The 13,479-nt window shown below is 35.3% G+C and overlaps 1 protein-coding gene across 4 annotated transcripts in view; it reads left to right on the top strand.

Moving 5' to 3' along the window:
- Window positions 1-13,479, top strand: part of LOC150084234 (fragile X messenger ribonucleoprotein 1 homolog B-like) — a 497,644-nt gene that overhangs the window by 380,106 nt on the left and 104,059 nt on the right. For 3 of the 4 annotated variants that reach the window (XM_090375959.1, XM_090375958.1, XM_090375956.1), the window contains one exon: window positions 5,338-5,722. In XM_090375959.1, coding sequence (XP_090232085.1) covers window positions 5,338-5,722 — 385 coding nt within the window. The remainder of the gene's footprint in view (window positions 1-5,337; window positions 5,723-13,479) is intronic. The other variant, XM_090375957.1, reaches the window with a different exon arrangement.

Genomic DNA, 13,479 nt, shown 5'->3' with positions numbered 1-13,479 from the left:
AATGGCTTGCCAGTGTTTACGAGTTTGCGCCAACAGCTGATGCTGCAACCAACGCCACCAAAACAGTAGTAGCAGGTCGGTGTGCCGACCTGGGAAATTTGAAATTACGTTTGCTGAAATTATGTCCAAATTAGCGGTGGAACCAGATTACCGGTGGCCGGATTAGTGATGGCCGACCTGTATATATATACATACAGTAGAACTTTGATTGTCCGTCACCCTATTTATCGTCAGTCTCTGTTAATCATCACTTAATCCCACTACCCTGTAATGCACTGTGATACTGGCACCATGTGTCACTCAGTCTTTGTATACAACTCACTGTATACGGTACTTTAACCTCTTCTTTCATATTTTGATAATTTTTATTTAGTAAACCCATTGAAATTACAGAGAAATGTAAGCGAGTGGCGTTGGGATTATCACAAAAATTGAAATAATCAATCGTCTAAGAAAAGCTGAAAGTGCTACAACAACAACAACATCAGTGTATAGAATAGGAAGAACAACATTAAATGATATAAAGCATGATACAAACAAAATTGAAAACCACGTGTCAAAAATGGAAACCACAGTATTCGACAGTTGTCGACCCAAGGTGAGAAGCTAAGTGCAAATAGCCAGCAATTTCTGTTTATTGTGAAACACTATCGAAGGAAATAGCTGATCGAAGTTTGGCAAAGACCAAATATACAACTGCGATGAGAGTGGCCTTAATTGGAAGGCACTACCTCAAAAGACACTGGCCTCAATGACTGTACATATGGCACCAGGATATAAAAGATCACAAGACTATAATGGTATGTGCTAATGCCAGCAGTAGTCATAAATTGCTTTTTGGTTGTTATAGAAAAACCAAAAAGGCCTAGATCATTTAAAAATATTAATTTAAATGCTTTTCCAGTTAAATATTTCTCACGAAACAATGCGTGGATCAGCCAAGATATATTTCATGATTGGTTTCATAAAATATTTGTACCCTGTATTAGATCACATTTAGCATCAAAAGGTTTACCACAATATGCAGTGCTACTGATGGACAATGCACCTGCTCATTCCATACACGTATGTGATTTAAAAAGTGATGAGGGCAAAATATCATCCCCCTTTCTGCCAGCAAACACGACATCTCTTATTCAACCGATGGACCGGGGCATGATTGAGAGTATGAAACATCATTATCGCAAAACGTTCATTCAAAAACTTGTTTAGGCAGAAAATAAATTAGATGTGATAGAGTTTTGGAATAGCTACACTATAAAAGACGCAGTTTTCAATGTCCCTGATTCCTGGAATGATGTTCTAGTTCAAACAATACAAAGAAGCTGAAATAAGTTGTGGCCAGAAATATATTCAAGTGACACAGAAACTATTCCAAAAGAAACTGAAATTTTGCAGTTATGTTCGAATGTTCCTGGTTTTAAAAATATTTCGATAAAGGGAGTAAATGGATGTCAGATGCGAAATTTTAGATGACGATGAAAGTGTGCAAAGAGTGATGACAATTTCGGATGATTCTGAAACTGAAGAAGAAGAAAAAGCTGCTGCTGCTGATGGAACAACAAACAATAATTAGCCATTGTGAAGATGAAACTATGTTATCAAAGTGTGTTGAGTGGTTCGAGGTACACGAAGAAGCAAATGCTGCGCGTGTTGCTTTTGCGTAAAATTCATAACATTGCCTCCCAAAAGGCTCGAGGATTGTTTTCTTTTAAATTTTTTGTGACGTTACTAGACCAATGTAAGTCAAAATATTAAAAATAGATATGTATGTAGATATCTGTACTATGATTTTTTGATGGCCCTGGAAATTTTTTCCAGGGCCATCAAAAAATCATAGTATAATAATAAATAATAAATAATAAAGTTTAATTAAATTTCATTAGGTTATGTAATAAGAAATATCTTCTTTCGTCTTCGCAACCTCCAACCCAAGCACAGTACTAAGTACTATAAGTTCTAATACCTCTCATGTTTGGGGTTTTCATAAAAAAAAAAGTAAGATGACCCGGTCTATTGTATGTACAATATTTTTGATGTACATATTCTATTATCCATCTATTCGATTATCTGTCGTGCTCTCGGTCCTGTACCTTGGCGGATAATCAAAAGTTCTACTATATATATATGTATATATATATACACACACCGATGAGCCAAAACATTATGACCAGGGAGTTGTTATGCAAATTGAAACAGCCGCAGGTGAACTACGGCGCATGCTCGTGTCAGGAGACGGTATAAAAAATACCAGATACTGAGCTCCGTTAAACAGTGTTCCTCTTGTTCTTCAGATGGGAAAGACAGCGGACTTAAGCGAGTTTGACAAAGGTGAAATTGTAATAGCCAGACGACTGGGTCAAAGCATATCCGAAACAGCACAGCTGGTGGGATGCTCGTGGTCAGCTGTTGTTAGTACCTACTGAAAGCTGTCTGAGGAGAGGAAACCCACAAACTGCCAGTCAGTTGTTGGACGACCACGGCTCATCGATGCTGGAGGTGAGCAAAGGCTCTCCCAGATGGTACGTGACGACTGTGGCGCAACTCAGTGGTAATTAGAATCCTGGTGACGGGATAAATGTTCACTACACACAGTCCATCGAACCCTGCTGAAAATGGGGCTGTGCAGCCGCAGGCCGTTCCTAGTGCCCATGCTAACCACATTTCACCGGCTGTAGCACCTATAATGGGCACGAGCATCGAAACTGGACCTTGAGTGATTGAAAGAAGGTCACTTGGTCTGATGAATCACGTTTCCTGTTGCACCATGTGGACTGCTGGGTACGTGTGCGTCATTTACCTTGGGAAGTGATGTCGCCTGGATGCACCATGGGACGAAAACAAGCCGATGGCAGCGGTGTCGTGCTTTGGGCAATGTTCTGCTGGAATACCCTGGTTCCAGTTAGCCATGTGCCGGGCACTCTGATGTGTGCCCCCTACCTAAACATCATTGCTGACCAGGTACATCCTTTCATGGCAACGGTCTTCCCCTCTTGCAGTGCCATCTTTCAGCAGGATATTGCACCATGCCACACTGCCCGGATTGTTTGAGACTGGTTCGTCGAACATGAGGAAGATTTCCATGTATTGCCCTGGCCTCCAAATTCCCCTAGACATCAAACCCATTGAACATCTGTGGTTTGTGTTGGAACAGCAACTCCGATCTGCGCCGTCTCAACCACAGACCTTACAGGAGTTAAAGGATCTGCTGTGTACCAGATACCACAAGACACATTTAGAAATCTTGTAGTGTCCATGCCTTGCCAGGTATGAGCTGTTTTGGCTCATCAGTGTATATATGCCCTCTATAGCCCAATTTATTTCCAGATATATAAGTTTAGTGTTTCTTTGTCTGTTCAATAGTGTAGTTTTTCCATGTGAGTATCGTTTTTCTGTCTGCATAATATATAAACAATAGATTATATAAAAGGAAAAAGGAAGGAATATTTATGGATGAGGACCACTGATAGACAGACAGATAGAAGGTACCCAACAACCATAATGGATATAAGTAATAGAAAGAAATAATATAGGAAAAAAAGGGTAAAGACATAAGTAATAGAAATAAGAAATATAGAAAATGGGGATAAAGACATATAAATAATAGAGCAAAGAAGAGAGGATCCAAAACATATAGCCTATAAAGGTTTAGTAAATTAAGAACATTGTGTCAAGGGCTTTGTAACTTCTAATATGTTGCAATAAAACTAAAATTTAGTACCAGTGCTTGGGTTAAGTGTTTCCTCATTTAAAGTACTTTGAAAGTTTTTTTAGTTATTATATTATTTAAAGAGAACAGAAAATAATAAATATAAAATGCAGTATTTAAATTTGTTTTCATTAATTTTGAAATTCTCTTTCTCATAATTTTTTCTTATATCCAGTGGTTTACCTGAATTTTCTTAATATATCAGTGATAGATCATAATAATTAGTTACTTTTTAACTACTTACCAGTGATGTACTTTTGGGGATTAAAAAAAAAGCTGTTACCAGTATAAATGAATTTAAATCAACACCTAAATTTGAATATAAACCATTTGTCAGCCAATTATAAGGTTTGAAAGGAAGTTTGGTGAATCAGATTATAATTCTTGTATGTAAGAATTATAAACTGATTCACCAGATGTATGCAAGAATTATAAGCTGTAACTAAAACATTGAGTGTGGCTTACAGTGATGTCTTTTGTGCAGATTTTCAACAAGTTGTGACTTATTTTTGTGACTTGTTACCTGTAATGAAGACATATTTAGAATAATGTGCAAACATCAAATTTCATTGAAAACTTGTAAAGTTAGCTACAGAAACTCACAAAATGTTCATTAGAACTTAAACGTTGTCCTGACAAAAATAATGTGGTTATGCATCACCTACTGAAATGATCAAAACACCAATGGATCCACAACATCGTTCAAAAAAATTGGATCAGTGACTGACCATTTGAGGAATTGCTGAGAATGAGGATAACTTTATTCAGTTCAAACCATTTTTTCCCTCTGATTTGGGCATGACAGGAGTGAATGCACAGTTTGTCCCATGCCTTTCCAGTCAAGATTAAAAAAACCATCATCCTCATTTTAGTTGATTTGTTTGAGCAAGCTGTGTCAGATCTTGCATTTTTAACAAAAAATTATAACATGTGATGAGTCTTGGGTCTGCACATATTACCCAAAGGCATATTACTCAAAGTGACAGATCCCCAATGGAGAACAGCATTGGCATCAAGACCATAGAGGAATGCAGTCAGAATCATGTTGATGGTCATGCTCATGGTATTTTTTGATGGCAAGAGGATGGTGTTATTGTTAACACACCTTAGTGACTGAGATGCAGTGCACCTTAAATTAGATCTGTAAAATTACATAACAAATGCCATGTTATGTCACTGGTCATTCAGCAATTTGTGACCAACAAAAACATTCCTGTTGTTGCACACCAACCTCTTTTAGCACCATATGACTTTTGACTTTCACAGAATTAAAACAGAATAGGAAAAGAAAATGATTTGAGCCAATTTAAGAAATTCATTCAAACATCATGGACAGCCTAAAAGCATTCACAAAATATGATCTGCAAAATGTTTTACTCAGCACCAGGTGTAATGGAACAAATGTGTGGTGTGATTGAAGGAGATTATATTGGAGAATAAAAACAGTGTAAACATTTATCATTGAATAAAAAAATATATATGTATATATATATTTTTTGCAACCTTCTTGATTAAATCTTGTATATACAATTAACTTTCATTATGAGATACCTATGGGGGGGATCTTTTATTGTTGTTAGATTTATATTATGTTCATAATATTCTTTTCTATTGTGTATTTTCTACAGGAAGTAGAAAAGTTAAGACAAGAAAAACTGGAGATTGATCAGCAACTCCGAAGCCAGATGGGCTCTACACAGAATTTTCCTATACCTCGTCGTAGTGGACCAGAACGAAGCTACAATTCAGAATCAGACAGTGGTCGAGGTCGTGGAGGTGGTGGAGCAACAAGAGGTCGAGGAAGGGGTGCTGGTCCAGGCCTAAATCCAAATCGACGATGGGGAGGGGATTCCCGCTTTAACAACAATACTGGTACTCATCCACCTACGCTTAGTGATTACATCCCCAATGCAGACAGGCGTGGAGGACACAATTCTACTCATTCTCTGAGGGGAGGAGCTGGCGGCATATCAAGGGGTAGGGAAAGAGGTGGTGGTGATAGTGGAGGCAGAGGTATGCCCAACCGAAAATGAAGTTTTGCTAGTAGTGGTACTTAATAAGTTGACAACTTCCAGACCTGACATTGGCACCAAATACACAGCATTACATATATTGCTGATGGCTTTCCCCCATGAATTAAACTAGATAAGTCTTACTGTTATGACATGTTCTTTCCCCCCAACTCTGCTATTTTATTTATTTTATTTTTTTTTTTTTCTAAAACATAATCCCACCATTTTTGCTGCATTTAAAAAAAATAATGCATTGCATTTATATAGTTCATTCTGCATATTTGTTATGTTGTTTGTTAAATTAACGAGTATATTATGTAATAATTCTGTAGTTAGTTAATTACAGAAAAGTACATGAGTAAGTGTATAACATTGATTTATTGTTGAGAAATTATTATTCCAAAGCAAGACTGTCATACTCGCTTTTAAAGATGAGTAAGGCCTTCTTCACTCCCACTAGGCTAATTTGAATTTTTTTTTAACTCTCTCTCTCTCTCTCTCTCTCCCCCCCCCCTCCTGCTTGTTATATAAATACATCCACAAATGTATTTTCTGTCTTATACCTCTGTTTTGTCTTTTCAAGTATTTGGTTGTAGTCTTGCTAATGTAGCTTGCACCTTGTATTGACATTACAGTGTTTTTCTTATTGGTACCATGAATGAATTTGTGAAAGTAACTTGAAAAAATTGACTGTCAGTGATGGCTCTTTGATAGATGTCAACTATCCATGTGCTGTTCCTCATTTCTAGTCTTCCATTTGTTATCATCAGAACCCCGTTGGTCTTTTGGAAACTGCTTATGTAAAACATGGCACATCACCTCTAATTGTCTATTTTAGTTTTGAGTTTTCTGTATATAATCTAATTTAGCAGTGCAATGACTGCATTTACAGATGAAGCAGTATGTAGCAATTACTGATGAGTGGACAAATGTCTTGCAGGTTTTTGCACAAGGGGGGTGGGAAGAAACACCACATATATATCAAAACTTAAATATTTATTTTTGATATAAGAATAGAAAACTGGTAAATGATTGGTGACATCTGTATAAAGTAAAGTATCTTCTTATTTTATTTGCTTCTGTTTACCAGTAATATTAATATACTGATCATAGTTCATTACTATCATTTATAATTTAAGCAGATAGTTTCTTTGTTCTAGCTCTTTGACTTCATATAAATTTTTAAGTACCTCTTACAAAATGGTGGGTATAATTTAAAATATAACTAATGCCAAGCCTTAAACAGTAATGCTTTCCTGTTGCATTCGTGCTTATCGCCTACGAACTAACCAACCTTTGCCTGAGACAACTTTAACCGAACTTTGTCTTTTCCATCCCAGAAGTATGATGTTATCCTGGAGTTATAAATCATGCCTATATAGACAAAGCAATGGTGATACATTGACTTTAAAGCTGAGCAGAAATGAAAGGGTCGAGTGTTCAAGTGATCACTTGTAAATTATATCATGACTCAAGCTCATGTATTTTTACAGTATCCCATGACTTACTTCTATATTATTTTTCTTTTTATATTGAAAGGTGATGTTCCTCAGGTTGTAATAAAGCTGCCATGTTGAAAAGCTCATTTTATGGTGTCATGTTTGCTTTTATCTTTTTTCACCCCAGCCCTGTGATTGCACCCTTTCATCCCTGCTTGAGCTTTTTATTAAGGGTCTGTTTGTATTTAACATTCAAGAAATACAGCTTAGGCTGATTCCAAAATTGATTACTAATATTGAATTTTTTATCAACGGATATATTTATGTGTTTAGGTAAGTGAAAAAAATAAATAAATAAATAAACAGGGCTGAAAGGGTTGTCATGTTGGAGGTTGGGTAGACACATACCAACCACACTGTATCTTGTGTGTACACATCCACTTTTCCCCCCTGCATTTTCCAACATGTGCAAACATAAATTGAAATTTTTGAAAATTGTAAAATAAGATCTTTTTAGAAATCTTCAGGTGAGTACAGCCTTTCAGCCCTGTTTAAGAGAAAATTACACTACCTTAAAAGAATATAATGAGCGCACTGAAAATATAAGTTGCTTGAAACACTGCCAGTTTGTTGTATAGTATGCTCAGTTTTCAAGGAAAGCAAACATTTTGTTAGAAGGTAGATGTTTACTTGTATCATAAAAGTCTAAATTTAATACAATATGGAATTGAAAATTTATTAAATAAGAAATTGTCCATTCCATATTGTAATATATCTTCAAAGTCCACTTTTATCTACTAACTTATCATTGAAAGTGCCATGACTTTGGTTAGAATGAAATATAAGTTAAACAACTTTCAGATTAATTTGATAGGTTATTAAAATAGTTATTTACACTTTAAAGAAAACCTGAAGTACATCAGACATCTATAATAATAATAGTATATGTTTATTTGTTACCTGTCAGAAGCACAAAGCAATACGTATAGGTGTTTCTTCTGGATATTTTCAGCTTCCTCAGTGGAAACAAAATAATAGGATATTACTATTAGTATTGTTCATATGGTACAAGGAAATGTAAGGCTTATGCTGCACCACCCAAAAAAATAAGAGTAAAATAATTAATAAAAGAAAAGAAAATACACAACCTATGCATTTCCCTCCCCCTATAGGTAACTCTCCGGCTGACCTTTGAATTTTCACAAACTGTCAGCTTCTTCCAGTAATTTATAACTCGCTGGCTAAAATAAAACTTCCTGTAATCCAGTCTAAACTTTTTTACGGTTATAAATGATTCTAGAACTAAATTCCTTAGTTCTGGAATCATTTATAACAGTAAAAATTCCAGCCTCATTCATTTTACTTTTGCCTCTCACAGCCTTAAACATCTCATTCAAGTCTCCTCTAAGGTGCCTAGTTTCCAAGTTGTGCAACCCACATATTTGAAGTCTTTCCTCATATGGAAGCCCTTTTGTTGATCTCACCAGGCAATTTTACCCATCTTTGAACCCTTTCAAGAAGCTTTTTGTGTTTTTTAGGTGCAGTCTCCATGCTTGAACGCAGTATTCCAAGTGTGGTCTAACAATAGCCTTGTATAATGGTATTGTGACACCCTTATCTCCACTAGCGAATGTTCGATAAATCATCAATAGGACACCATGGGCCTTTCTTGCAACCTGTCTACAATTCTCAGAGATCTTTGTCTGACTGTATCGTAATTCCCAAGTCCCTTTCTTCCACCACTGACTTTAGTTCCAACTCCAAGTGTATAAGTTATTTTGGTTACTGTTTCCCAGGTGCAAACCTTACACTTTGTTGGGTTAAAGCAAAGCTGCCACTTTTCTGACCATCCCTGAAGTCTATCTAGGTGAGTCTGAAGCAGCTCTGCTCGGCGGTGATTATTAACTACTCTACCAATCGTTACATCATCTGCAAATTTAGATATCATGCCCTCTATCCCTTCATCGATGTTATTTCAGAAAACCAAAAACACAAGTGGCCCCAGTACTGATCCCTGGGGAACCCCATTTCTTACATTAACCCAATCTTAAGAATAACCATTTATCATAACCCCTTGCCTCCTGCCCTAAAGCCACCCTGCTGTCCACTAACCGATTTTCCCTGTGGTTCCAACCTGTTCCAGTTTATAAAGTAACCACTTATGTGGGACTGAGTCAAATGCTTTGCCGAAATCTAAATAAACAATGTTGAAATTATTCCCTAAATCCAGCTGACGAGTGACCCTGTCTAATAGCTAACCAGATTTGATAAACAAGATTTTTCCTTTACAAAACCATGCTGTGTTGTAGCCTTCTGAATTCCAATTCTATCGAAATGATCCTGAATTTCAACCTTGATCATTGCCTTCATGATTTTCCCTACTACTGTAGTTAGACTGACCAACCAGTAATTTCTCACTATACTCTTAGAACCACCCTTATGTATTGGAGATACATTGGCACTTTTCTTATACAACAGAATTTCTCCTGGTCCAGTGATGTTCTCATAATTAGTATCAGTGGTTCAATGCACTCACTTGCCACTTCCCTTAAAATTATAGGGTATATGCCTTACTTGCCTGTCAGCTCGAAAGTTTTTTCATTAAATAATCATATGAAATTTCGATATCATTTATTACTTATTTTTCAACTTTGCTCCTGTAATTTCTCATTAACATAAAGTTTTTCTTCTGTAAATATCGATGCAAAGTAACTGTTGAGTTCATCTGATACATCAGCTGGGGTATCTAATACTATCCCATGTCCATTACATAAGGGTCCAATCTGGTTTGCCCTCTTCTTTGCATTTATATATGTGAAAAATTCCTTATCGCCATATTTGCCAGTGATTTACTCATAATCTGCCTTTGCCAGCCTAACCTTTTCTGTAGCACTATCCTTACTACAAAAAATATTTCCCATACCCCTGACAATGGAGTCTCCTAATAGAACCAGAACAGTTTGCACTTGGCTATTATGCTCTGGGGCCTGAATCAGGAATGCATCACTTGGTAGGTTACTAGTGTCTTGTGTCCCTGATGTGCTCCCAGTTACATTGTTCTCTAGGGAAAGCTCCTGTTTTTTCAGTGACTCGAATTCTTCTAGCAATGCACTAAATTTGAACTTTAGATTGGTATACTCTGTACAATGGTGATAAAGAAAATAATTGCCAGGTGAACTATGATTATCTACTAGGTCGACCTTGAAATACATCCCACAAGTTCTGAAAACAATAAAATCATGACTCACTCAGAAATCGCCACCGGTTATTTCTGTATAAGTCACAATATCCTCTGATGAAATGTTCAAGGTAGATTTTGTTACAACGATTTCTAAAATTTACAAAGTTACAGGAAAAAGAACTTATATCAAAATAAACTTTATAATATATATATAAAAGCAATTATCTAATCTCCTTAATCTCTCTAATCACTATGCTTGCCCTGCCTTATAAAGAGTCGTCTGCTCGCTATGAATGACAACAGTCGAATCAATTAATTAATAAATTTTTCTTCTTTCTGTCTGCTATTAAAATTAATAGCAGACAGAAAGAAACATTGTTTGTTGTGTCTTTCTTTCTCATTTGTTGTTGGGTTGATTGTTGTGCCCCCCTCGCATTTAATGAGAAAGCCAACAGTAATCTAGCAGAAACATCTGAGATAGATGCCTGATGTACAGGGTGTGTTTTTATTCATTGAACCATTTCAGTTTTGGTTGGGGGAAAAAAAAAAAACTCATACAAGTTGTTAATTATTTATTTAAAGTAACTATATATACACAGCCACTTTCCATTCCTCAAAGCAAAATGTGTTTGATATATCCTGCCACTGATGAGTTGCCAAAATCTTAACCACCAGTTCCTTTAAAATATGTACATTTGATATAAAGAAAAGGTACATGATTAAGCAAACCAAATGTTTAAGAAAGAAATTCCTATCATTCTTGTATTATGAAATAATATCCATGAGCTACTTAGGTTTTTAAAAATAAAAAGTGTAATAAAATCATGTTAATTGCAATCATGTTGAAAAATCCAGTAAACAATATTTTAAAGAATATTGGTGACTCATGTTGGTGTAAAAATGAAGTAGACATTTGTCTCGTGTCAAGATGAACTTGAATGCATATTGCAGCCTGCGACAACTGAGAAGCACACATGCATAGTAACATAACTCATGATTTATCTGTTATGGAAATGGCTCTTTAACTACTAGAAATGTGCATTTCTTTGCATTTGAAGTTTATTTTGTACATCGTATTATTTTCTACACAGTTTTATAAGATTATGATTATTGGGTTTTGAGATCATTTTATAACATTTGTTTGAGTAAAAATTTTTAACAAATGGTTTGCATAAACTAGTGCAAACTGGCTCTCGCTCATCACTGGATATATATCCTCTTTTGAGATTAAATGTTAAAGTTATATAATGAAATGTCATAGTAAAAGGTGCAGAGTTTCTCTGGTTAATTTGCCTCTTTCAAATCAAAGTGTGCATCTCCATATAAAATAGTCACATGGGTTTAAATTGGGTAATAGAACTTTTCACCATGGAAATCAGGAAATCTTTGCATGTTCTGGTTCTAGGTGTTTCTTTCAAATCCAATGCAATATCCACAATACTAAGCTTTGTGCTGTCTTGATGGAATTTGATTTCATTGGTATCAACTTCATAAATCATGAAAAAAAGGAAGTCATTCTTCAAACATCAGAAACCACTGAGTTTGTCAGTTTAGTAGATGTAACAAATCAGTACAGACAATTCAATGTATGTGTAATAAAGCACTGAATTTTCTGTAGTGATATTTGTCATTTGGTATGCTCATACACTCAAGTGTATATAAGCATAGCAGATTATCACTAGGAAGGTTACTGTTTCTTTTTTTTTAATGGGTGATTGTTGAAGCATATACTACTCTTATAGTATAGAGTAGTTGAGGGTTGGAAATTGATTAAAGACGAAGTAAAGAATTGAAAAGGTTTCATTTTGAATGGAATATCGTTGAAGCCTACACTACTCTAGTAGTGTTGAGGGATTAAAGAAGGAAGGTTGGAAGGCTAGAGTTGATTGTTTTAGATTTTTTATGAATTCCATGAGGAAACAATATATTATGTCTGTAAATTACATGCACTATATATTCATGTTTCCTGTTTCTTGCTCAAGACAACTTGGCCACAGGAAGTTCCTTCTTGTCTAGATGGGACTCCGACAGAATTTTTCAACATGTGAAAAGACAGGATTATAATGAAGACTGTTCATGCTAAGGCCTGAAGGAACAGAGAGCAGATTTAAAATGAAAATTAATTTTTAAAATGTATTTATTTATTTTTGATATGAAAAATACCAAAAATAAATTTGAAAAATATTTGCAGTATGTACAAACTGCTCAATAACAACAGATTGGCAATACCCATTCACAGATTTAATGCTAGAGGATTCTTTACTTCTATTCTCTTTGTCAGAAAATTACTTCTTGTTTGGTATTCTTTAACCCATCCATGATAGTAGCATACTATTAATTTTAACAGCTTTCCATAAAAAAGTATAATGCTAGTTACAAAAATTTACATATCAGAATAGGGTTATTAGTGTAACAGAGTATCTGAAAGTTCTGAAAAATTGCCTTTAACACAGTGTTGAAGTTTGTTGGCCTATGGGTACTCTATGTAAATTATGATATTGATAGTATTTCATAGTGGGGAAAGACACTTTCCATTGTATGTCGATGAAAAATATGTAATTTCCCACTGACATACAGTGGAAAATTACGTTTTCATAAGGAAAAACATTTTTGAAGATGACCTGGCGTTGCAAAACCTTTGTCAGATTCCATATGCACAGTACATAAATCACTCAAAATCCCTAGGTTTTAATTAAATTACATTTGCCTTTAAAATTTTCTGTTCATGCTCCCTGTTTTTGTTGATCTTAAAAAAGCATACAGTGAAGTAATTAGAGACCTGCTGTTCAAATTTCAAAAAAAAACATGATATCAAGGAAAATCTTGCGAGGAGAATAAAGTTTATATAAAAATGGAAAAATCTGCGGTATGGAATGAAGCAGGCATTAGAAAATGGTTTAGAGTTAAACTTGGAGTGAGGTTGAACTATGCCTACTTTATCACCACTTTTTATAATTTTCGTGGTTCATTTAATAAAAGAATGTAAGGTAGAGTGGACCAGTAGATCAGGATGCCTTATAATGGGAAGTTTGACTTTCCAGATTTTAACTTTAACCTACTAGAACTTGTAGATTGGTCACTCGCACAGTAGCAGGAATTTTCTGGATTTATTGAATGCTGTTTTCTTACAGCAGCATA

Source organism: Mastigoproctus giganteus, chromosome 6, assembly GCF_048544385.1.
Source record: "Mastigoproctus giganteus isolate SK-2022 chromosome 6, ASM4854438v1, whole genome shotgun sequence".
NCBI classification, from domain to species: domain Eukaryota; kingdom Metazoa; phylum Arthropoda; class Arachnida; order Uropygi; family Thelyphonidae; genus Mastigoproctus; species Mastigoproctus giganteus.
The sequence above is the reverse complement of the archived record's forward strand: the minus strand, read 5'-3'. Positions and strand labels throughout refer to the sequence as shown.